This window comes from Corvus kubaryi, unplaced genomic scaffold (genome assembly GCF_017639235.1).
Source record: "Corvus kubaryi isolate FWS band 111438036 unplaced genomic scaffold, C.kubaryi_AGA036_p1.0 74, whole genome shotgun sequence".
NCBI lineage: Eukaryota > Metazoa > Chordata > Aves > Passeriformes > Corvidae > Corvus > Corvus kubaryi.
In genome coordinates, this window is record NW_024582061.1 from 15840588 (window position 1) to 15866986 (window position 26399).

The window sequence follows — 26399 nt, forward strand, 5'->3', positions numbered from 1 at the left end:
AGACAAGCAGGGGAAGAAAAAAGAGGAAGGAAAAAAAAGAAAAAGGGAAAAATAGCGCAGTTATTCCCGCCTCCGCCTCCTCCTCTCTCTCCTCCCCGGCCAGCCAGGAGCCACGTCACCGTCACCCAGCACTGGCTTCGGGGCTGCTCAGCCTGGAGCTCTCCGGGAGACAAACTCCAACTTTCAGCCCAAAGCAGAGAGAGGAAGGCCCTAGGCTGGGAGAGGGAAAATCCACCTCGGTGGAAAAGTAAACAAGGGAGACATCCAGCCTGGCAGGGGAAAGCCATCTGCAGCCACGGGAGAGGGGAAACTGAACTTTGTGCTGCTACAAGAAGGGAAGGCTCCGTGCTCAGGGAAAAAGGAAAGTTGAGCCGAAGGAGACTGTTCATTCAGTCGAGGCTCGGGGGAGGAAAACTTCCTGCCCTTGTCCTCCCTGCCTGCAGAAGATCCCCACTCCCTTCACGCCAGAGGAGTCCCGCCGGCACCATGAACATCTTCCGCATCCTGGGGGATGTCTCCCACTTGCTGGCCATCATTATTCTCCTGCTGAAGATCGTGAAGTCCAAGTCCTGTGCTGGTGAGTGCTCCCATGCCCCAGGGAAGGAGGGTGGCTCTTCTCGGAGGGCAGCTCTGTGAAGGACACAACAAAATGGGTGCTGGAAAAGCCAGCGATAGCCCATACAAACGGGCGGCCCCCCTGCGTGGGCTCTTCGAGGAAAGTCATCCTCTTCCTCTGGGAGGTCTCCCTGGCAGGAGAGGGCTGTGTTGGAAGGATGTGATGTGGCAAGGCACACAGCCTCAGGCAGGTGTTGGTCTCAGGGTGGTGAAGTGAAGGAGAGGGCGGCAAGGCTGGAGGGAGGTGGAAAATGAGAGCGAGAGGTTGTGGCGGTAGCAACACCAACAACCTGGAGAAGAAGCTGCTCTAGGTTGGAGGTTCTGCCAGTGGTGGACAGGTGCCAGAGGCTGCCCCATCCCAGGGCGAGGAAATCAGGACAGCACCTCCCTGCAGGAGGATTTTGCTCATAGTTCCCTCCTCAAGAGATTTTGGGGCTGGGCTGCTGGGCCTGTGGCCGCTATCACAGGTACAGAAGTGGGTGGGTGTGACTGCATCTCTCTGCCAGCAGTGGCCAAGTTCCATCAGCGCCCTGGGACTGGTCCTGCCGCACTTCCCTCCTGTGGGAGATGTCACATCACACAATCCCTGGTGAGGTGGGCAGGCAAAGGGGGAAGGATGGGAAGAGAAAGGTCTTTTGATGACAGCAAGGCCTGAACTGGCCAAAGTGGTGAGCATGCCCACTGAGCACCAGTTCCTACAGGCAGCACTCAGGGGCACCAGCAGGAGCCTGCCCTGTTACCCTGGGAGACCCTGGCCACTCCTGGGGTAGAGGTTCCTCAGCACCCACACACCAGCCCCGGCTCACAAAACAACACACTTACATACAAATGCTTTCAAAGGAGGCGTAAGGGGAAACCACCATCCCACGGGTCCTTCCCTTCATCTGCTTTACGTTCTTTTCATTTCCCTGCCACGCAGGAATCTCTGGGAAGAGTCAGATACTTTTTGCCCTCGTCTTCACAACCCGCTACCTGGACCTGTTCACAAATTTCATCTCTGTCTATAACACTGTGATGAAGGTAAGGAGAGGGCAGGGCAGCAGAAGAGGTTCCTCTCAGCTCGCTGTGGTTTCTCGGGGAGGTGAGGGTACACAGTCACTGGGTTTTTCAGCCAGGAAGGGTGGATAAAGATGCTTCCTTTGGTTCCAATGTCCCTCCATTGACCAAAAAACCCCCTTGCCATAGTCAGTAAGTGAGCTGAGCCATATTTAGTACCACTAAAACTGGAACAAGATGCCGTGAACCAAGCCTAGGTGTCCTTGTACAGCAGGAGCATTAACATAAAGCTGCCACCAAGCCAACCTCTACACAGAGTGCCCCGGAGGGACTCAAACATGTGTGATTCTCATGGCGGGGCAAGCTTTACCTGAACACTGGATTATCTCCTGTATAAATCAATCCTTAAGCCAGCACAGGCAAAGCATTCACCACTATCTTGACTTTTGCCAAAGCCAGCCTCTCTTTAAGCATGGAAAGTGCAACTGCAGGTGAGGTCTTGCCATCTCCCTTCTGTCCCACAGGTCATTTTTCTGGTTTGTGCCTACATCACCGTGTATATGATCTATGTGAAATTCCGGAAAACGTTTGACAGCGAGAACGACTCCTTTCGCCTCGAGTTCCTGCTGGTCCCTGTCACAGGCCTGTCATTTCTGGAGAACCACAGCTTCACCCCCTTGGAGGTAAGGCAGAGCTGAGGCAGGAAAAGGGAAGGGAAGCAGCAGCAGCCTGACACCAGGCAGCAGAGTGAGCAGCATGTTGAATAGCTGAGATTTTTAACAGCAAAAGCAGGCAAGAAAGGCAAAGTTGGCAGGCCTTGAAGACAGTACCATCTACAGAGCAGCTCTGTGCTGTCTCCTCTCCCAGCAGAGCGAACTCATTTTCCCCAACTTCAGCAGCACTGCTCATCCCCCTCACACATCAGTGGTTTGCCAAATGAAAAGCTTTGGGTCTTAACACATACTAACCAGCACTGACTCCCCACTGCCTCCATTTTGCACCTCACAGATACTCTGGACCTTCTCCATCTACCTGGAGTCCGTGGCTATCCTTCCTCAGCTCTTCATGATCAGCAAGACAGGGGAAGCAGAGACCATCACGACGCACTACCTTTTCTTCCTGGGCCTCTACCGTGCTCTCTACATTGCCAACTGGGTCTGGCGCTACCACACGGAGAATTTCTATGACCAGATCGCTGTTGTTTCCGGGGTGGTACAAACCATCTTCTACTGTGACTTCTTCTATCTCTACGTCACCAAAGGTAGGCAAACAGGTTGCTGTAATACTGAAATGTTCATTCAACACTCTTGCAGTATAGGGTGGAGCTGCAGCTTGCCATGTGTTAATACTTACATGACTTTAGTTTTTGCTGTATTTGGGTCCAGTTTAAAAAATGTATCTATTCACTGCAAGTGGGCATCACTGCTTGCAAGGCTCTAGATGTGCATGTGAAACACAGCAAAAATTAAACCAGAGTTAAGCCTGGTTTAACCCCCCTCGGGAAGTTAACAACTGAGGTACATTCAATTCTACATACACTCTGAAAGATTATGAATCACACCAAAAAAAACCCCAAAACACTTTGAGGGGGAAAAAATAGCTGCAGGCAGACAATGTACCTGAGAAAGCAACTGCAGACATATGGAGATATTATTAAACCTACTCTTCTTTTGATAGGGAAGATCGGGTTCTTGATTATCAAGAACTGACTCTGTAGGAAGATGGGCATCTGCACAGACAAGGCACCCGTTTTCCAAAATCAGATGCCCCTTCCATTTCAGTGCCACGCTTTGGTAAATGGCTGCACACGAGATCTTACAAGTGCACCAAGGGCATAAATCCTACAGAACATGCTGTGGTTTGCCGAGGCTGAAGTACGCTTTAAAACACTTTCTGGTGAGGAGGATGGAATTAGATGAAATTAGCCAAGTGGACAACTATTTTCCTCCTCCTTCACTTTCCCCAACCAGTCTGCCAAAAGCAGTAATGACGGCCCACGTTTGATGTTTCAAGGGATGGATTTTTGGTAGCTTCATGCAATACACCTGCTGACAGAGAGGTGACAGGAGCACTGAGCAGGTGGCTGGCCTTGGCAGATTAAGACTTCCTTCTGTCATTAAATATTTTTGTAGCCAGAAAAATACTTTCTAAAACTGCCATCAAGGTGCTCCACATCAATTCCTTTTTTCTTTTCTAAACTAATTCCCATTTTAGCTCCGCTCAATTCATGTGTCCTGTGTCCTTCTGTATTTTGTGAGAAATCCATACCCTTTGTAGTTGTGATGGTGGAACAAAAGGGGGAAAAAACACAACTGCTGGCTTCCAATCTCACACTGCTAGTGACAGAGCTGCAAAATTTAGATGATACAAGAGGCAGAAGAAAAAACATTTGTAGATGGAACATCACAGCAGGAAGAGAATTGCTTTTTTTACCTCTTTTCTTTTACACAAATGTTCTGGATCATGGGAGAGAAATGGTGTCTGAAGACATGCAAATACTTTGCAGTCATTTATGAGAGCCAGCAATATTATAGCAGGTTGCATCTCTTACATTCCTTAAAAAAAACCAACTTTTCAAAACATTTCTAACACTGAAGAGCTCAGAAAAAAGGGCAGTGATGCTGAAAAAAGGAAGCAAAAATGTGTTATATAAAGAAATGTATTTAATAAGACTTCTGAGCCTATACCAAAGCACTGCAAAGGGATTTTTATAGAATGCTACTTCTTTTTATCTTGTTTTCAAAACTAGATGAGCTCCCTTCTGTTTAACAAAAGGACATGAAAGACATCCTGAGGAAGCTTTCAGCTCCCCAAAGCTTGTATTTCACAGAATGGCATGGGGTGTGGGCAGTGAGGGTGGTGGGGGGGAAATCATCTAATCCATGACCCTGCTCATATTTTTCAAGGTCCTGTCCAGTAAGGTTTTGCTTATCTCCAAGATGAAGCCTCTCTGGGCAATCTGTGCCAGTGTCTGACCACCCTCACTACAAAATATTATTTTCAGATGTTTAAGTGGAATTTCCCATTGCCACTTGCCCTGTCACTGGGCACCACTCAGCAGAGTCTGGGTTTGTCCCCTTTATTCCTCCCATCCAGCACTTGTACACATGGGTAAGATGCCCCTCAGCCTACTCAAGGCTGAACAATCTCAGCTCACAGCCTGTGCTCCTAGTTTAAGATGCTCTTATGGTCCTTCTTGACTCACCCAGGCGCCCCCATCTCTTGTTCTGAGAGCCCAGAGCTGAGCCCACCACTCCAGCTGTGCCCTCCCAAGGCTGAGTGGAGAGGAAGGACTCCCTGCTCACTCTGCCAGCAGTGCAGCTCCAGAGGCTGTTTGCTTTGTCACAAGGGCACACTGCTGCCTTGTGTTCAACTTGGCGTCCACCAGCACACCCAAGGCCTTTGCTGCCAAGCCATGGCCCAGCTGGGCAGCCCCCAGCACATACTGGTGCCTGGGGCTGTTCTACCCCAGGGGCTGGCTGTACACTTGGCTTTGCTGACCTTCACAAGGCCTCCCTAGCCCACTTCTCCAGCCTGACACAGTCCCTCTGGCCTCGCCCAGTCCATCAGGCCCTCCTGCATGGTGCATCCTCAGCACATCAGTGCCCTTCCCTCTGGCACACAACAGAGATGGGCCCCAGCACCCACCCCTGTACCACCCCGTCCCAGGCACAGCCAATCTGCACCACTGACCACTGCGCATCCAGGACAGTCCCTGCTCTGGCCACCCCATCTAAGCCTATGGGCCTCTGGGCATTTCCCAGAGGCATCCCTGCTGCCATCTCAATATTCAGCTCTGATGGGCTGGGACGGGCTCAGCAGGGGCCTGGCCACAGACATTTATTCAGGCCATGCTCTGTATCAAAAGGAGGGGAAAGCACTGGGGACAGCACATCATCAAGAAAAAAAAATTACTATGGTCCACCCATGAGAACAAGTAACAAAGACAAGAACCTCTTCCTTTAGCATAAAGGAGAATAAATAGCTTGTGGTTTCCCTTCTTAGCAGCATTCATAGTGGTCGTCTCCCATTTCCAGTTTGCAAACCTGGCACCCTGCTACTGGCACTCTAAATCACAAGTTAGAAAACATAAAATTATTGGAACAATAAAACAGTGGAATTCTACTAAATTTATTAATTACCTTCTCTTTCTCTTTGCAGTCCTAAAAGGAAAGAAGCTAAGCCTTCCCATGCCTGTTTGAAGACATCCCACAGACAGCACAAGAAGTTCCATAAAATGAAGCTGTTTTAAGATCACAGCTTTCCTTCCCTGGCCCCTTTTTGACTAACGGATGGCTCAGCTGAGTGTCAACCCAGTGCCAGGAAGACAAGGCTTGGAAAACTGAAATGCTTTTTATCCATCAGACTCTTCCCCTCCATTTTTTTATTTCTTCTCACTTGAATTTGGTGCTAGTGCTGGCCAATACTGAAGTAGTGCAATTTCTTCTCTCCCAGCTCTTCCCAGCATCTATGTCCAAAACACACCTCCACCTTGACCCTGAGGCAGCACAAGGGAAAATGTCACTCCCTTTAGTCCTTCAGCAAGTGCCCACGGTAGAGGGAGCATGTACTAATGAAGTCTGTTAACATAAGACAACTGACCCATTTCACAAGTGGCCATGTCTGACACAGCAGATGCTACAAACTGTTACTTTAACTCTGTATGAACTAACACTCTCTTGAAAATTAATTCTGCCCGACCCTCTCTCTACTCAGGCCCTGTAACATTCAAGAAAAACACATTTCCTTTGAATTACACAGATCTTCTACTTCTGCAAGTATTCAAACATCCTCCCCGCTCACTTATTTTCAGTTTCCTTGTATTCTACAGACAGGGACGATGTCAATGAAAATTCAGTGGGCTACCAAGAAGAGTTTCCATCTCCTTGAATCTGACTTTCAAGAACTGGGAAGAACAGGAGCAAAGATGGCTTTACATTCCAAAAATAAAGACAAAGTTCACAATTTATTGACAACAGTGTTTTTATTTATACCTACAAAAGAAAACAAGATGGTATCAAAAGGACAATTTACAAACTAAGAATAGTAACATAGCTCTTAGTATCCTGTGCCTGAACACCACAGATCTATGAATCTCTCAATTCAAGTCTTCGTTAATACAACAGGAATGTGTTCAGAGACCAGCAGGTGTGTGAAACAAGATGCTGATCCCACACAAAGCTAGTAATCCTTCCATTGTTCAGAGAAGTCCAAACAGTAAATTGTTTCAGGAAGTGGGAAGGGAGGAGACACCCAGCTCAGATACCTGACACTCCCACAAACTTTTTACAGATTGAAAACAATGCAAACAACACTAGAGGCTAATGCTTTATCAACAAGGGCCCTCCAGCTGGTACCTGGAGCAGAGCAGAGAGCACCAGATGGGACAGGGGCAGCACATGCCACGGTGCATTCAGCGGTCTGGCTGACGCTCTGAACCGAACCGAGACCCTGGACTTCAGCTGACCTCAATGGCAATAAAGCACTGCCAAGACTTGGCATTGATGTTTAAACACGCACAAGTCACCCCCAAAAGTGAAAGCCATAACAGACTATAAGGCAGCTTTGGCAGTCCAGAGACCCTTTTTAAAGCCAGTCAGTGAGATGTCCTACTCCTACACCCCTCAAACACATTTCTGCATTCTACTCCCAAATTTAAAAAAAAAAAAAAAAAAGGCAAAAAAAAAAAGCTCTAGATTTGCTTGCAAGGGAGGCCAAAGATGTATCAGTCGGTGCTTGGATAAACAAAATGTTTCTGGCTTTCACTTAACACAAGCAAAGGAACTTCCTGCCCATGCACTGGAATTATAAAATGGAACCAGGGAACTGAGGTTCTGGAAGGAATCTCCCTTCTCCCTGTCAGCAACCTACCTGTGTACTGCACAAAAAAAGAGAAAAAAGCGCATCCATCCCCCAAAATTTTACTCTGGGAAGAAATTAAATTTTAAAAGAAATAATTTCTGTATAAGCAAGCTCTTTTCCAGGGCTATAAGAAGTTCCACTCTGCTACAGAAGGAGTGGGCTGCCTTGTTCATCCATATGCAAGAACACCAACAGAAAAAACACACAACCCCCCTGCACTCTCCTAATGCAAAGAGCGTGCCTCAAACCAGGAGATGTATCCATACTTTTGTCATCTTATCAGATCAAGGGCAGCCAACTCCTGTTATCATCTACTGTCTCTGAACCGTCTGGTATTAGAAATAACAAGTCAACAACATGCTTTACTAAAGGGGGGGACCCCCCCTCACACCCACCTTAGCCTGTAAAATAAACAAGTTTTATTTACGTATTTACTAAAATTTCACTCTTCTCTAACATTTTCTAAAATACTACCTACCTGCAAGAGCTCAGCTCAAAGGGACCAATGGAGCAGGGAAATGCACTCAAAAGCCAGAGAAAGCAATAGTCAGAGCAAGGTACAAAAGAAATAAAGCTTCAGAATCAAGATGCACTAACCAGCTCACCGCTTACCTCATGAAAAGGAGACCCCAGGCAATCTCCTCCTTCCTTCCTCCCCCCCCTGCCCCCCCCAGCCCACCCTATTCAAACCTCTTAAATTTAAGTGTGGAAAACTCTGTCACATTTTATCGAGCGTAGCGGCATTCAGAACATTCCCCATGGCAAAAGGGAGCTTGTTTGTGAAGGACAGACAAACGAGCTAACGCAGTTCATCATTTCAGTTCTGTGTAATTTCTAGGCTCTCAAGGATGACTTCTTTCAATAAACCCAACAACAGAAATTTGAGAGCAGTAACTAATTTAACCGTAATCAGGCTCCACACATTTGCGATGCTGCAATTTAACAATCGTAGCGAAAGAGCTTACTTGGCTGAACATTTCAGCAGTGATACCCACAGCAACTATCTGTTTTTCAGGTACTGAATTCAAGACAGCTTTGGTCTCTGACACTGGGTTTTTAATCCCAAACTCCCTACTGCAGGCTGATACAGGTAGCAGAAAATGGGGCTTCCAGACCTACGGAAATCGCCAACAATATACCCAAAGCTTTACTCTGAACACCACCCAGCTCAGACAAATGAATAGAGTTTTCTTATGGAAAGTCACCTACAGTAAGATTACAAGCAGTAATAGTGAGCTATTTAAAACAAAAAATTAAGATTAGAAGTGAGCATTGCTCCCTTGCATTTATATTTTAAATTAAGTGCTTTTTGGCTCCCCCAGAGTTTCCCATCTCTCTTTATACTTCCTGAAATTAAGTTAACGTGTTACAGATAGAAACTTCTTTCCCTCAAAAGCAAGTTTTCACACAAACCATAGACACCAAGATGATCAAGCTGGGACCTATCTGCCTTATACCCTTTTCTTTTAGAGAAAATAAAATTCCCAAATTCCTCAACATGCAAGACAAAAATAATAAATTTTCCAGTCAACTACATATATTTTAAAAAAAAAAAAAAAAAAAAAAGAGGACAGGGTCATTAATGTGGACTGGGCTCGATTTTTGATGGGCTCGAGGGATTTGAATAGTGAATTCTAAGTCTAACCTGCATGAAAGACATCACAATGGGAAAGAAGAGAAAGATAAGGTTAGTTTAAATGCAAGAGGTCTACACTGGTCACCAGCAAGTGGTCTCATTTGCGGGAGGGGGGCGGGGGTGGGGGAGGGGGTGGGTACTGGTAGGTGGCAGTCTGTCCCATATAGCCCATCACGTTAGTGGCAGGGGGCTGCGGAAACTGTTGTGACATGAGCGGCTGCGGCTGCTGGCCCGAGCGCCCCACCATCCCTGCATACTGCTGTTGGGTAGTGCTCTGTGAGGTTCTCCCAGCCGTGGCAGCTGTGGTGCTGGCACCATAGCCACTAGCACTGTACTCTGCAGTGCCATAGCCACTCGTGCCATAGGCAGCTGCTCCATAGCTCCCTTGAGTGTAACCATACTGGCTCTGTGCTGCCCCAAAAGCAGAATTTGGGCTCCCGTAGGCACTGCCATAGGTCTTGTTGGCTCCGTTGGCATAACTTTCACCACGCTCACGGTCTCTGAAGCCACCTGAGTCTCTCCGGCCCTCTTTCACTCCCCGGAGCCTCCTGTCACACTCTTCCTGGTACATCAGGTTAGGGTTGTTTACTGAACTGCTCGTTCGGTAACGAGAACGACCTCCTGGCGATGGATACATTAAGATTTAGTACCATAAACAAGTCTTAAACAATGATGTCTGGTACACTTATGCCACCCTTTTTCCCCCTTCTACATCCCCAATTTTGCTCCCAAGGAGCACCTTCTTCTGACTGACTGTAACTTCTCTGCACAGCTGTGCATACACCTCTTCATCTCGTTCAAGGTGTAAACATGAAGTTCAACAAGGGTTCTTTATGTATGTGCTTGGAGACAAAGAAACGGGAGAAATTCAGGACTAATCTGGAAATATAAGGAAACTTCTTATTCCTTCAGGGAATGGGAAGAAAAAGTGTGTCAGTTCCTGAAAGCCAGTGCATCCCTTTACCGATTTCAATTTTGCACATGCTTGCATGTGCACCTTTGTTGCCTGTCCTTAGCAGGAGCTGTGAGGAAATAATTACTTCATGCAAAATCAGCTCCCTGAGGACCTTATAAGGAGAAAAAAAATTCTACAGCTAAGGTGAAACAGGGGACTGCCTCTCTCTTGGGACAGAAGTACTATGTCTACATCAAGTGTTGGGACCTCAAGTACAGAACAGCATTATTACTCATCTGTCATCTTAGACCTGCACTTACTACTTGTCTACCCTCTTTTAATCTTCCCTCCCTCAAAGTGGGGAACATATTCCCTCTGTAGCCCTTCTCCCTTGTGCTTTTACCTCCACCACCACCTCCTCCTCCTCTGTGGTCCACAAGCTGCATCAGCTTTGGATTGATGGCTTGATTGGCTTCTTCCAAGACTTTGATAAGCTCCCTGGCTTGTTTCAGGTTTCCTGGTGTGAAGAAGGTGTAGGCAGTACCTTTGTTGGTACTACGTGCGGTACGGCCAATACGATGCACGTAATCTTCGGAGCTGTTCGGATAGTCGTAGTTTATCACAAATTTAACATCTTCCACGTCTTGTGAAGTGCCCAGGAGCGAAGCACAGTGAAGGGGTGGGGTTGAGGAAAGGGGAGAAGAAGAGAGGACGTGCCAACGAAAGGTGGGGAGCACGAATGCAGTGACAGTAATAAGAAAAAAAAATACCAAGTTAGTAATTGCATGGAATAAATACAAGACAGACTCATCCCAAAAGAGTAGAAGACTGAAATTTAAGATCATCAGGAACAAAGGTCAGTGTCCTGAAAAAGAACGGCAATTTCAAAGCAGCTTTGCCCTGCACTCAAAGTCATCCTCCCCGGAATGCATGTCTCTGTCTTCCTGTGTCAAAGACACCGATGTTTGTGAATAAGCTAATTGAATTTCATAGCTGGTTTTTTTTTTAACACAATCTGTAAAGTGAAAATGTCACCATCAGACAGAGCAAACTGGGGCGGAGGAAGGGCAGAACTGCCATGGTAAAGCTTTTACTCTGTTGGGAGAAGTCTAACAAAAAAATAACAGTAACGAGATCACTTACCTTCCACTTGGTAACATGAAATAAAGAGCAATCTTAAAAATATTTACTTTTACAGTATTAATAAAATACAGTGAACTAATTTCCCTAGCCTAACACTTTAGGCATTCAAATACATTAGTTTTATTCAGCCAACTCATTAAAAATTATTCAGACCTGAAGTATCTTAACTCAGCTTTGTAGCTGTCACTAGAATGCATTGCACTAACATTTCTGTGCTGCTCTGTCCAGTTCTGGCAAGTTTGCATGATTTGGACAATCCTGAATTCCATAAGCAATTCCCTACTTCCAGTGTCAAATAGAAGCAGGAAATAAAATTATCAAAATGGCGTTGTATGCAAAACAGTTTTAAAACTTAGGAAATCCAAATTGTGTTTTAAGACAAGACAGACTTTGTAAACTTATGGGACAGAACCTCAGTAAATATTAGTGCAACACTTCAGTGAAAGCACCTTAAGTACCAAAAGCACCTACTTGCTATAGTATACAGTATTTTCAAATGCACCGTTCTACAGTAAGTGCCCTAACAGCTCAGAAAAAAAAATAATTTAAAATCTGCATTTTAACGAGAATATTCTGAAAATATCCAAGATAAAACACAGATTTTTGTGATTTCCTTTCCTCTTTTTTTTGTTTTGTCTTAAAGAGAGAAACATTCTCTGTTTGTTACCAGACCGATGCACACTCCCTCCTCCTGTGGGAAACCGCTGCAGCCGATCCCGTCTCTTTGCCTTTTATTTTTGGCGGCCTCCTTTCGAAAACTCCGCCCTCTGACACGGGACCACTGGAGCGCGGGGAGCATGCATCAAGGGTCCGTGGCAGCGAGAAGTCCCCACACACGCTCGCTCTGTGAACTGGCTTAGACGCTTCTCTGTAGCCCCATTTGGTTGTGAAGCGCCGGAGAACCTGGGCTCAGGTAAAAGTTTCAGGTCCTCCAACGCTTTTTGTCCCCTATTTGGGGCTCTTAGGGGCAATTGTCAAAAAAATGAAGATACAAAAATTACATCCAAAGGGTCAGACTGCATCTATTGCCCAGACTGCATCAATTTCAAAGGGATTGCAGGAAAAATAAAAACATGAGGGTTGTTGTGACAAGAGGGGGACTTTATGTCTGTTTCTTATTACAGCAAAGGAGGGGCTCCTCAGTCTTTGCTGACTCCAAAGTCCTGAATCACACCAAAAAAAGGGAGTGAGAAGGCAGGTTTCACAGGGGGCTGCGCGAGTCTCCAGCTAGGGTCCTTGATGCAACAGTTTTTTTAAAAAGGGAAAGTGAAGTATAGAGAGGAGTACGTGTGACAGATTGCATCTTCACAGCCGGGGTGTAGCTAGACTGACAAGCTCCAGGCTACATGGTCCTCAGCCAGTCCCGTTTGGCACATCCAGTAGCAAGTGACTTGAATTATCAGAGAGGATACAAGGATGTGCTTTCCTGTCAGAAAGCACAAGGAATTGTAGCTACCAATGCAGACAGAACTGCCTTGACTGGGGAGGAGCAGAAAGAATGGGAAGGCAGGAAGAGGAAGATGCAAGGGTGTTTTCCAGACTGGAAAGTGGTCCTGGTAGAGCACGCAGCTCGCTGAAGACCAGAGCGTGGTACAAGACTCGGCTTCTCCAGTCTAGCATGCTCCAAAGTGTTTGCGCACACTCGCAATCCTCCTGCACTTTTAGAAGATAATGTAGCAGGATCAAGAATTGAGACTGTAAATCATTTTTAACAGCTACCTGGGAAACAATCCCTTTGTCAGACCATCAGAACACCATATGGCACAGACAGTCTCCAATTATTAAACGGGACAGATATAATAAACTAGCAAACATGCTAGTCTAGAGAGCTGTTTAGACCATCATTGTAGATGTGCCCCCACCCCTGCACTGAGAATGATCTGCAGCTGATACCAAAGCTTCTGTTAAAGAAAACAAAACAAAACAAATTCAATGTTTTTAGTTTAATAGACTGAACAAAAAAATAAATTTAAAAAAAAAAAAAAAATCAGTGCAGAGAGAGGACCTCACTCCAGGGAATTATCACAAAGAAGTCATTACGGGACTCAGAACTTACCTGAAGAAGCTTTTTTGAAACCAATGTTCCATTAGGAAGAGGGAAAGCCCTGGTGACTCAGCCAAAAGGCGCGCGCCCCTGTTTTATGTTATTTAGGTAGAAGCCTTCACTTTCCAGGATCTTGGAGGAAGTCGTCCAGAAGTTTGCCAGTTAAGTGACTTATTTTAAGCAGCAAACTCAGGGCCCCAAAACAAGCAGAGATGTTGTTCAGTAACAAGAAACAGACTCTGATACCTTTCCCCCTTAGCTTGGGTGAAGTGGACGATGGGAAGTGGGGAGACTGTTTTCTGAAGTGTTATCCAATTGAGTCGTTTTGGGGGAGGGTGTTGGTTTTGTTGGTTTTTTGTTTTTTTTTTTTGAGGGGGGTGAGGCTGTTTTAAATGTCTAGGCAAGATGCACAAAGAAGCTACCAGCACATAGCAAGCCTGTTTAAAAAATGCTGCTAGAGAAAGCAGCTCTCTTTCATACAAACTAGTTTCAGGCCTCAGTCCCTTCTCCCAACAGGCCCAAGTTCTAACTGCACAGGTCCAGACATGACCCTAGAGGGCAGAGACTGAAGTCCATATAATCACTTCCTGAGGAAGTGCTGGACATTTTTTGAGGGGGGAGGGGAAGGAGGGGTGAAGGTTGTGTGAACAAAGGCTGCCAAGCCTATTAATGGTCTGCCTGTATTAAAGTGACCATATGATGCACAGCACAGCCACCCTTTTGGCATACAAAGAGAGCTCAGGTAACTGAGGCTTTCAACCAACTAGATTCTCTGAGTTAAATCTCAACTGATTTGCAGTAATTTTGTCTTCAATTTACTAAAATGAGACACTGACTCCCAAGTAGTTTATCGTCTACCAAACTCAGGGTGGGCAGAGTATTCAATGTCTGTTATTAAACTCAGAGCACTTCAGCAGCCATCCTCCTCCTCTAGGGTGGGCAGATGCATACGGACTGTGCTCAGCACACGGTGTTTCACAACACAAATATGCTTATTATAAAAGGGGGCACAACTGTTGCATCCAGACAGATCATTTTCATACCACCAGAACAGAGCTGTGCGATTTTGATTCAATTACACATCTGGGTAACAAGATGTTAAAGGCCATATATCATCTCAGTGGTCCTGCCTAGAAGGAACACAGAGGAGGGAAGGTTACATGTCAAGAGCAAAGATCTGGAGCAGTGCTTTCTCAGATGTGAATACATCTGCAGGGTAAACATGCGTGTACACTGGGGTTGGTATGTACAAATCTGTGGTGTGTCATATGGGGAGAATATTCGCTATTTGCTGTTGAAATGCTCTCCCACAACTTCCTACTTGAACTTTATCTGACACGCTCTGAACTGAGAGCAATCCATCCCTACCATCCAGCAACAAAAGCTGGATTTGGGGAAGAAGTGAGTGTGGTGGAAGGGTTGGGTTGCATAATTGGACGTCTCTTCTCCCTCTTGGCGATCGATTGGTCATGCCTAGGCCTTGCTGCAGACCAAAGCCTGTTCATTAGGAGCAGGAAGAGACTTTGAATATGAAAGAAAAAAAAAAGATTAATGTTAAAAAACGTATTTCACATGTGGGGGAAAATCACGCTTTGAATTTTTTTTTTAAAGAAACATTTTTCAGTCCAAAGAAGAAAAATATGCAGCAGTAGGCAAGAGTGGTCTATGTGTACAAACCTAGCCCACGAGATGCAACGTCGGTAGCAATGAGGATAGGAGCCTTTCCAGAACGAAACTCTGTAAAACAAAGCATGCTATGAAGTAAGATTTTTCAAAAAGATAGTTACCTGAACTTGATTTACACTAAATGCTCATTTTCCAGAAGCTACGTAAGGTGGGTCAATTCCAGAAACCCCCACAAGTCAGGATATAACGCCTCAACGATTTTTCAAAATCCATCTGCGTTAAGCAATTTTCCAACTTTATCAAAACAAACCAAAAAAAGGCACAAATACTGAAATTAAGAGTACAAAGGCAAGAGAAGTCCTTTTAAATGTGTCTATTTGGTCTAGAGATAAAAAAACCAAAAGAAGACCAGAGAAAAACACATCTAGGTAAATTAGGTAGAGCAGCCTAAGTTATTCTCCCGTCAGTGACGGACTCACCATTAAGCACCCAATCTCTTTCTGGCTGACTCTTGTCTCCATGGATACACATAGCTGGCCAACTGCCAAACAGAGACATACATTAGTATAGATAGAAAGTACATACATTAAAGCAAACAGGAAGCTTTATTGGCATTTTGTTTAAAAGGGAAAAACTGTAAGATTTGAGAAATATTTTATTCTCTGGCCTCTGTCTACCCAGCATGTGTACTGTAAACCCGCCACCTACATAAACAGCCGTTTAAGCCAAAAGACATTTGCTATATTGATACAGTCCCCATCAGCATATCAGGATTCTGATACACTAAAAAAGCTGCACTGCTTATGAAAACTCTCTCTTGCACTAATGCTTTGATGGAATGGAATCTTCTGGCAAACAATGACTGAATTCAGCCAAGAAAATAATGGATAAGTTGTTCCCAACAATAGCATTAAGGTGGTTTAAACCTTACTGCTTTTGATTACCATTTTTGTTTCCCACTAGAAAGAAGTGGAGGAAAGGGAGAAGCTAATCACCCATCTCTGCGCATCCTTCGAGTGAGATCATCACATCTCCTCTTTGTCTCCACAAAGATGATAGTCTTGTTTTCCTTCTCTGCCATGATTTCTTCCATCAGTTGGATCAGTCTAAAACAGACATGAGAGCCAAGATGTATAGCCACACATATCAGAATAAAGGATCTCTCTCTCAAAGGACATTGAGGACACACACAACACACATCCACGTAAGTTAGTCAGTATCACAGAAATTTCTGCTGGTTGTGCAAAGGTATGGTCAAAATATACACAAGAGACTAGTTAATTACAGGACTGACTTACTTTGTAACACTCAAAGGTTAAATAGTACTACAAGTAACTTCACTATTTGGAATTCCTAGAAGGCTCACAAAGCATCATACACTTTAAAGTACAACCAAAGAAAGTGAAATGCTGGGAACATCAGCTTACTTATGGTCTTTCTCGCTTTCCATGCATACATCCACTATCTGCAGGATATTGTGGTTGGCACTGAGCTCCAAGTTTCCCACATTGATCTGAACATAGTCCTGCAGGAAGTCCTCGGCAAGCTGGCGCACTTCTTTTGGCCAGGTGGCACTCCACATCAGAGTCTGGCGGTCAGGCTAAGGAAAAGGGAAAACAGATTTGTTTACGATACTACATTTCAAACAGGAAAACAAGGGAGGCTGTCCCTCCATAAGGGTCACGCACCCTTATCTGGTCAACAATTTTACGAATTTGTGGTTCAAATCCCATGTCCAACATTCTGTCAGCTTCATCCAGCACCAGGTATGTACAGCGACGAAGGTTGGTCTTTCCAGCCTCAAGGAAGTCAATCAAGCGACCTGGTGTAGCAATGCAGATCTCCACACCTTCAGAACAGAATGAGGAAAAAGAGTAAGGCTCTTCATTTGAATGTCAACTGGTATTTTTAGTCAGAATGAATCACCTCCCAGAGAAAAATTGTTTTAAAAAAAAAGCACCACCCTCACTCGTACCCAAGATTGAGTCATTTCAGTAGAAGCCCTAGTTCTGTTGATTATTTTTTCCATTCTGAAATTACTGTTACAGTGCCATTAGAATAATAAATGCAGTACAGAAACTAAAAGGTTACTGCCAGAAAAACACCAGTGAAGAGCATTCCAAAAACTAGAAGTGAAGCAAGCTTCTACTCAAGCCTGATCCACCTTCCTCCAGAACTATGCAGTCTAGAGAAGAGTCATTTTCAAACATGAAGTGCTCCTCTTTCTATATGGGTCAAATTACTTCCACTTTTTTTTTAATATATAAAGCCAAAGCATGGGCTTTAAAACTGAGCAATTATTCACCAATAGTGAGAGACAACCATCCCACCAACGTTTGTGGGGATAAGAAGAGCGTTCAAATATTCCTAACTAATACCGGGTTGGGCAATTTACACATTCCTTAAAAGGAGGATCTGGTTTCCACCAATTCCCAAATTTTACAGGTGACTATTTCAGGGTCACTGAAATGTCCACAGAAAGTAGGTTTAAGGAAGAGGAGGCATGAAAAGATTTTCTTCTTAAGCAGAATATCTGTTTTACTGCACTCCAGAAAGGTGTGCAAAACCCAGCAAGCTGATCCTCCCAAGGACTCTTCATGAAACCTTGGACTCTTCCACTGAAGATGCTATTTTTGAACTGGAATGCACTGTTTTCTTGAACAGCAATATCACACAGACTTCCAAAATGCATGCCTTTATCCCACTACTGCAGTTTGCAATAAGGACCCTGCAAACTGCAGCGGTAAGCAAAACTTTCTGATGTCTTGAATAGATCTGTATGTATGTCTGCCTTGATAATAATTCTTGCACCTTTTCACATAATTCTATTACATTTTTTAATCTAGTGAAGATGAAAGCCATCAGCACATTCCTGCATTTGAAATTATAGGTCACTTAAGCACTACTATGTTACAGTAGCTGCTTACAGGGTACATAGTGCTTAGTGCTTAAAAACAGTTAAAAAAAAAAACAACCAAAAAACCAAAACAAAAAACCTACAAAAAACTGCAACCAAACAAAAAACCACACACCCCTTCTGCTGTCCAAAGAAGTTTTTATAGATTCAGAAACAAAGTTTGATTATTTGAACAAATGTAGGCAGAAAAATTGAAATCTGCCTTAGAAAAAATCCTTCCTTAAACACGCTGCTGGTATTGCATTTCCTTAAAAGAACCTGTTCTCCTTCTGTGAAGTTTCCTTTTCCCCTTTCTACACCTCAATGATCTTAACTAGTGGAAAGTTCAAAGAGCAATCAGAAAGAAAATCTAATATCCAAGCCACTATACAACAAAAAAAAGAACTACCTCATGAACTGTCACAGCAACTGGAAAAAGAGACAGACACTCTTTCACTCTCGTCCCCTTCCAAACAGGTTTGGAGAAGTTTTGTTTTTACAGAGATTTTACAATACCACTTCCTCCAGAAACTGCAAGCACCCATTTTAAAATTACCTCTTTCTAAATCTCTGATCTGGGGACCTTTGGGTGCTCCTCCATATATGCAGGTACTCTTCAGTCTTGAACATTTGCCATAATCATCAGCCACCTGCTGCACTTGCTGGGCCAACTCTCTAGTAGGTGCCAGAACCAGACACTGCAAAAGGAAATTATTCAGGAAGAGTCAAGCTGCATACACATCCCTAACATAAAACCATAAGCAAAGTTGGACCATCTGCTCTTTATTAGCTGAAACATTTAAATATCTTTAGACTACATCAGCAGTTGCACAGAATTTCAACTGAGTGGGATGTTCACATTGTGATAGTAAATATTCCTATTCTGATAGAAATAGGATATGAAAAATTACTATTCTGATACATCAATTAAATAAAACACCCATCTCATTAACAATGTCACGCTATAGATACAAAAACGAAGAGAATCAACAAGCACTTACAATTGGGCCATCCCCTCTCTCCAAATATGGCTGGTGGTTGATGTGAACAATTGCAGGCAACAAGTACTAAAACAGAAGAAAACAGTATTCTGTAACATATACAAATTGTGACTCTGCAAAACCAGATACTTGCATTTATCCAGCACAACAGAAGATTTTTAAGAGCTGCTGACCAACTGTATTTGCTTTGGCGGATGAGCACAGAATGTGGCTGCTCAGCACCTCTGAAAGCAAGGCTCACTTAAATTTGGAGCACAAGTTAGCGGAACTGAGTAATCATGGTCCTAGCCAATGTTTTTCATAAAGGATAAAAATCTTTTTTAACACTACAGCTAAAATTAATATATATGCTGAAAGTCAACCATCTTTTATTTTAACCTGGATAGTTTATGAAGCAAATGTGCTAAAGAGAATGTTCTGGTTTTTAAACCACAATGTAAGCATAAAGAACTGACTAAGCATCCAAACAGGAAGACACGCACACAATACGCCCTTGTGAATACAACAGGCTTGTAGTTGAGCTGGAACTCAACTGTCCCCCACGATGCAATACAAAAAGCTTTAAAAATGTAATCATCTTGCTGCTAGTACTGGCAAGGCCAAAAACTAACCCACAGGTAATTTCTGCCAGGTGACCAGGAAAGCTAGCTGAAGAAATAAAAGGAAAGAATACGCACTGCTAGTGTCTTCCCAGAGCCGGTCTGTGCAATGCCCACCATGTCACGACCGCTGAGGGCCAGTGGAAAGCCTTGGCACTGAATTGGAGTGGGTTCTGTGAAGTTCTGGTCCATCAAGGCATCCATCACATATTCTTCAGAATTTAAGAAAAAAATAAATTTCTTAAAGAATAACTGAAGCTTTAGAGAACTTTTTAGAGAACAGAACCAGTAACTGTTCAGGTATTTTCTGAGCCATCTTCATGATCTTAAAAAATAGCAAAAATACTTACGTGGAAAGCTACACTGGTGGAACGCAAACACTGGCTTGGGGCAGCCCTCCATTCCCCGAATTGTTATCTCCTTCTTCCTTCGCAATTCTTCAACTTCATACTATTAATGAAGAAAGAAAAAAAAGAAAAAAATAAATGCCAAGTATCAGCAGGGACTTAAAGTGTGTGTTTCTAACTACTAACTCTTCTCACCTCTGGATAACAGCTTTGTTAGAGAACTAAATTAAAACAGGATGTAAGAACAACTGCTTTTCTAAAGATTTTACTTTAAGAGTGACTTATTGTACAGCTTCTCCAATATTCAGCGGTATGAGCTCTCTACATAGCCTAGAAGGACTAATGTCAACCTCTTCTTACAACCAACCCTTTTAAATGAAGAGTATAGTTAACAGAACATTTTTAGGCATTTTTCCAGAAGCCAGAAATGACCAACAGCTTCAAAAGTGATTAGAAACAGAGGATAAGAAACACATTTTATGTTACAGTGCTAAGAATTAAACAAACTAAATAGGTCCTAATATACCATGAACAGAAGGCAGGGCAGTCCTTCTCCTTCAGTTAACACATTGCAGAGGTAGATAAATACAGAGTTCTTGCTGGATAACTTGCAACTCAAATGTTGCTTGGAATTGTTACAGAGAATGAAAGAAGCTCTGACAACATCATAATGATACCCTAGGACCTCACAATTTTTTTAAGGAACTTCTTGTAGTATGTCAGAAATGTGTAGCCACATAAGCATAATTTCAGGATTAGAGAAAGTATTTCATTTTTGTGTAGGTTCTTTTAAGTCCAACTGCCCTTTGCAACGTGCTTCGACAATTCATGACCTTATTCTAATGCTTATTAGAAATCAATAGAGACACATCAATACCTAATATGTACTTTATCCAAAGCAATATATTCACTATTTCTGAGAATCTCTTGAGCTTGAATTAAAAGGTAAAAAAGAGAAAGTGACTTTTTGGGAAAACGTGAAAATCCTTTTAGCTGGCTAAGCCAAGGACAGCTACAGCAGCTCATGCTAACCGTGGTTCAGTAGCTCAAGTTGTGGTATCTTTAAGAAGTTGATACCCCCCTCAATTCCTTTATGCCATATGCATATTTCACATAAGGATTTGTAAGTCTATGCAATCACATAATGACACCGTGCTTGTTGCCTCGCGTTTAGAACAAAACACCTTAATTTCTAATTATAAAAATACATTGCAAGAGAGAATAGAAGACTAGACTCAAGCCAGGCAGGAAGGGAAGATTACTGTATCGACAGAGTAAACACAAAGTACTGCACCTGGTTTTGAGCCCCCGATGTAAGGAGGACATTTTTTTAACATGGCATGTCCAATTATGGGGGAAAGCTGGAGGCTGCAGTACAGACCACATGAAGACAGACTGGGAGCGCCGGATTTGTTTAGCTTGGGAAGACTGGGCTAACAGTGGCCTTTAACTGCTACTTTCAACTACTTGATGGGTCGCTATAGGAAAGATGTTCAAAATCCCATGAGAAACACTAAGCCCTGAGACAGCCACCCAGAGAGGATATAAATTCTCCTCATCCCTGGGGGTATTCAAATGCAAAAGGACACGGCACTAAGAAACCTGCTCTAGTTCTACCGTTAGTGCTGCTCTGAGCAGAGGATTAGACTAGAGGCGTCCCCAAGGCCTCTTTCAGCCCAAATTACTCTTATGACAAAATATTACTTTTCCAACATTTCTCATGTATTTCTGTCACTTTTAGTTCATTATCTTAGGTTTTTTCAGGGTTTCTCCAGTACTGTAACTCTCTAAGTTTCATCTCCACTGACAAATCGCTAGACCAGACAAGCATGATGACGATGCATTACAAACGACAAAATATAAAATATCTCATATAAAAACAACTACGAAGAAAGGCATATCCTTTGCTAATGTTAAATAATAACGGCAACTAGAAACAAGTATCCTACAGAGTACACATGCCAAACACACTTAAAGAAGAGTCAGCTCTATTTTACATGCTGTCCCAAACCTCCTAGGACAAGTTTTTCAACCTGAGATATTTTCTGTTGTAGACAACATGGAACTTACCGGAGTAAGCCTGGCCACTTCTGGATGTTCCACATAAAAATTCTTCTCAAACTTGGGCAGTTCATTTAAATCCCATTTTTTCTTACGTAAACGTTCCCCTGGATTACCAAATTTCTTTGGAGGAAGAGGACCTCCACGACTCGCTCCAAACCTGTGAACGTGAATGTTAGTTATTAAAAAAAAAATACTACCACTATTTAAAACTATTTTAAAATTACTCTGGAATTTTCTTAACCACTTTCCATTGTCTTTTCCCTAAGCTGACATACGAGCACAACATTCTAGCAAGTCATCCCCTCCAATCACTACAATGGTACAAAGCTTCTTGAAATAACATAAACCTGCTTTAGGTTGATTCTGAAGCTAAAACCATGTTATTGTAAATCACCCCTTCAAAGCTCCTGTCTCTAGGACATGGCTGTGTGTACACCTAGCTGTACACCTACAGCACCTGCCTTGAAACCGACGGTGCACTCACAAAGTAGTTACATAAAAGGGATGAGAAAAATCTCTCCTTGCAAGTTCCTTCTCTCTCTCTCAAGGTTTGTTTTACACTAAATAGCTATTTCACTATCTCCCCCCTCTATATCTTCTCTCTTATCAAGAACTATGCCTCAAATGAAAAACAATAGAATGAAGAACAGAAAGTAAACAAGTCCAGCCAAGCCTGCAAGTCCATCTGTAATTCTGTAATCAACAAAATTTTTAAAAAAGTATTTTTGAAACACAGCTTAACAGGGAAAAGAAAAAAAAAAACCCTGGGAAAAGCCATATCTGCTCTCAAGTGCATTGTGATGAAGACTGAAGAGAGTAAGAAGCCAATGTTCACAAAAAATTTCTGACTAGCAGAACGACTCAGAAATTACTGCTCTTTCTCTCTAAGTTTTCTTCATCCAGTTAATTTTACACACTTCAAAATGTTAAGAACTAACTGTAATGACTGGCTAATGCAATAGCCAAAACATGAGCTGCTGGCAGCAAGCTGTAAGAATAACTAATAACCCAGTGGCATGAAATGATTATTTACCGTAAATATCATGAATTGGATTTTAAAATAACATTTAAAAAAAAAAAAGTTACAGCACTTTCATCAGTGTTGTACAAACTTGGCAGAAAGTACTTTTCCAAATGCTATCAAGTCCATTTTTGTCCTAAAGCTACAGCTTTCTGCAAAACATGAATTCATGAGACATGCCTGTTAGAAACAACTTTTAGACTGCAAAACCAAAGAGTCTGCACCTTACCCAAGTAGTACACTAGTAAATAAAAACCTGGTAATGAAACAAACTGAAAGCAACAAAAATCCCTAAGCAACTTTCTTAAAGGAGTAACTTGTGGACGAAGGAGGGGGTGGAAGAGTTACCAAAAAATAAACAAGACCTGAAAAAAAATTTCTGAATTATCTTAAGTACAAGCTTATCTGCTCAAACATTAAATACATTCGTTCTTTAAATCACTTCCCAATGGAAACTACAAATTACAGTGACTAAGAGACCAAAGAAACAGAACTCAAATCAACATTCTAACAAGAAGCAGTTAAATTGTTGGAAAAGCCAAGTATAGTAGATATAATTTAACTTAAAACCTGCTAAGTTAGTTTTAAAATGTCTGCTGTGTTGCAACTGTGCATTAGGCTTCTTCCTTTTCCTATAAATATCCCTTATTTTCTCATCAGTGTATCTATCAGATCCCCCAGACAGCCTGCACAGTCATCAATTTTTGTCATATGAAAAAGACAGTGAAACACAACTTCAAAAATGCATTTAAGCATTATGTTTCCTTTCAGGACAAAGGAAAAGAAAGGCACAGACTTTCATTTATAGGGATATTCACCTTTAGTGATGATGTTTGTTACTGATCATGCTAACTTGAGGTCAAAATGTCAACAATTTCAGTACCCAAGTAGTTCCTACAAAACCCACAGCCTCACTCAAGTCCACCAGAGGTTGAAAGGGTTGAAGAGTTCCCTAACAAAAGGAAACATAAGACAGGGCTGATTGCAAGACTGGACACTGCAACAGCTGGGTACTATGAATACTTGCTCCACAGCTATCCAGAGGAAAAAAATTTTATACAGAAGGCACATAGTTTCAGTTCTCCACTCTTGTACACAATATGCCTGGATACTGACCTGAAAGAAAGGAGCCCTACAGCAGCCCTTGAACACTGCCTCTGTGGGGGTTTATCTGCTAAACTGGCAGTAACTGACACTTCACAGTCTGACTCCAGGTAAAATGAGATTCCAACTCCAATTAAGCTGATTTAAATCTAATATTTCCCTGGTTTGCCAACAGCTCTCTTTACAAAGGTAAATTAGGCTGGCTCAAAACATTCTTCCCTAATATTACTGGTGCCATCATTTCCGGGACAGAACTGAGTAAACCTGATACATTCCAGAGCAAAACGTAACAATTTTCCATCCTCAGAAGTCACCTATAGCTCACTCCTGACAAGAGGAAACCAGAAAACTTGTATGTGATCAGCCTACAGAAGAAGTGGTGATAAACTTTCAGATGGTGCTGAACCAGCACACTGGGTGGCCCAACATTTTACAGAGATTATTTATGAAGTAAGACTGTTGTTAGTGGTTACAAATATTTTCATACCTTAAAAGGATGTATATAACAAATTGAATCCTGATGCATTAAAGCTTCCAGGATAATATGACAAAAAAAAAAAAAAAAAAAATCATGCAAATGTCCAAAAACTTCACAAAGAAGTATGTAGGCACTTCTTTTACTCATGCAAAACCCCTGATCTAAAAGAGAAGCACCCACTATAATTAAAGACTTTACAGAAAATGAAATTACACTACTTTTAAGGCACATCAAGTGTTGTGTCAACGCTTCGGCCAGTGTTCTTTTAAGTAACTGTATATAAATCTGCATACTCAAACTCACTCACTAAACTCCAAAAACAGCAGTGGTCTGATCTATCTCAGACTTGCCAAAGCGCTTACTCCAATGTCCTTGTGTTAAACTGAGCTGGAAATCTCTTAGCAGAAAAACACCAGAACCCTCCTCTCTGTGAAAAAAAAATGAAAGTATCTTTTAATTTCAGAATGTTAAATGTGGGTGTAAGATAAAGCAATGATACAACTATCTCCCTCCACAGACAACGAGAAACTGAATGTCAAAGAGCATTGCAATATGTAGCAAAATATTCTTTAATCTCCCAGTGGCAAGGGAAAACTAGAGGAAAAGGAAGTGGGGGAGAAAAAAAAAGGAAAAAAAACGGAGAGAAGACTCATTAATTGACATCTAGCTTACCTTATAGCAGAACCCACAGGATATATTTTCTGCTAATCCTTGAAAACTACTTGTGATGTGAAAATGCCACTGTCAGAAATCAGTTCTAACTCTCTTTAAAAAGGCCTGGCGCGAACGCCTTATTACTTTCAACCCTTAAAAACCTCGCGACTCATCTAGTTATGTAGTATAACGCCACTGTATTTATTGCTGTCATTCTCAGAAGAAAAACATCACATCAAATCAAACCTGAAAAAGCCCTTTTCAAGTCAAACCTCCTTTAAAAAAGAGATTCAAGAGTATCAAGCACCAGGCCTTTACAGAACCACACAAACAATTTCTGTAGCGCTATGTAAGCTTGGCAAGTGGGGTCCAGCACCGTGTTCATCGAGATCACCCTCCCGAGTACCCAAGTCTCCGCATGGCAGCGTTTCCAATCCCATTTCCTCTCACGACAAGTCTGGGAGCGCAGCTGAGAGAGATCTTCCCCCCACTGCCATATTTCTAGTAAGTCCAGAAGGAGCGATGACAACCAGAAGGGCAGACAGAGGGACAACCAGCTCTGCCAGGGCCACCGAGACCTTCGTGGTTTGCGGGGGGGAGGGTGCCACGGGTGTCGCGGGGTAAATAAGGGGACTGGCAGAAAATAATTAAGGGGGCAGGGTGGATGCAGGCCTTAAAACTGCAAGCAAGTTTCACAATTAGTTACACATGAGCGGTGGAAAAGCTAAATTTAAAAAAAAAATTAAAAACACAAAACGCTCAAAACCCACCACCCAGCCTTGGTGACAGATAAGTCTCCAACTACCTCCCGCCCCCACATGAGAATTTATGGGGGGAAAATCCCCACAAGCGGGATCTTGGCTCCCCCAATACCGACACTCCAACACACCCCCCTGCCCCGCGGCCTGCCCCCCGCCCCCCAACGCAAGCGTTCGGCTCCCCCACCGCCCCCCCGCCGTGCCGACCCCCCCCTTACCCGCCGCGGTCTCGGTCGCGGCCCCGGTCCCCGAAGCCTCTCATCGCCCCCGGAGGGGTGGGTGAGAGGCAGCGGAACGCCGGCCGTGGGGACGGCGAGGGGCTGGGGGTACGGGGAGAGGGTCCAGCCAGAGGCGGCTGCGCCTCGGAGGCCTCGCTTTGCGCCACCTCGCCTCTTTGGTGGGACACAAAAGGAGAAGAGGTGGTCAGTGGGTCCGAGACCCGCTGGGCGTCAGCGGCCGGAACGGCGGGGCTCTCGGTCGGCTCCAGGGCCCGGGCAGTGTGGAGACACCAGCGTCTTCTTCCTCCGCGCTCCCGGCACAAAATGGCCGCCGCCGCCCCGGCCCGCTCCGCTTACGTTACGGGCGGCCTGGCGCTGCGCAAAGTGCGGCCCTCCGAAACACCTACGCCCATTCACGGAACCCAACTATGCACTAAGCGCG

The 26399-nt window shown here is 43.6% G+C and overlaps 2 protein-coding genes across 2 annotated transcripts; one reads left to right on the forward strand and one right to left on the reverse strand.

Annotated features, from left to right (window-relative positions):
- Positions 1–6576, forward strand: KDELR3 (KDEL endoplasmic reticulum protein retention receptor 3). Its single transcript, XM_042051060.1, has 5 exons — positions 1–577; positions 1535–1635; positions 2136–2294; positions 2620–2872; positions 5773–6576. The coding sequence occupies exons 1-5, from the start codon at positions 487–489 to the stop codon at positions 5811–5813; spliced, it is 645 nt and encodes a 214-aa protein (XP_041906994.1). The 5' UTR covers positions 1–486; the 3' UTR covers positions 5814–6576.
- DDX17 (DEAD-box helicase 17) lies at positions 6577–26314 on the reverse strand. The gene is made up of 13 exons (XM_042051056.1): positions 25958–26314; positions 21731–21881; positions 19664–19763; positions 19392–19525; positions 18715–18780; positions 18270–18411; positions 16506–16666; positions 16245–16417; positions 15813–15923; positions 15297–15358; positions 14869–14928; positions 10408–10647; positions 6577–9730 (listed from the first exon to the last, which is right to left on the reverse strand). The coding sequence occupies exons 1-13, from the start codon at positions 25999–26001 to the stop codon at positions 9207–9209; spliced, it is 1968 nt and encodes a 655-aa protein (XP_041906990.1). The 5' UTR covers positions 26002–26314; the 3' UTR covers positions 6577–9206.
- Positions 26315–26399: the final 85 nt, after the last annotated feature.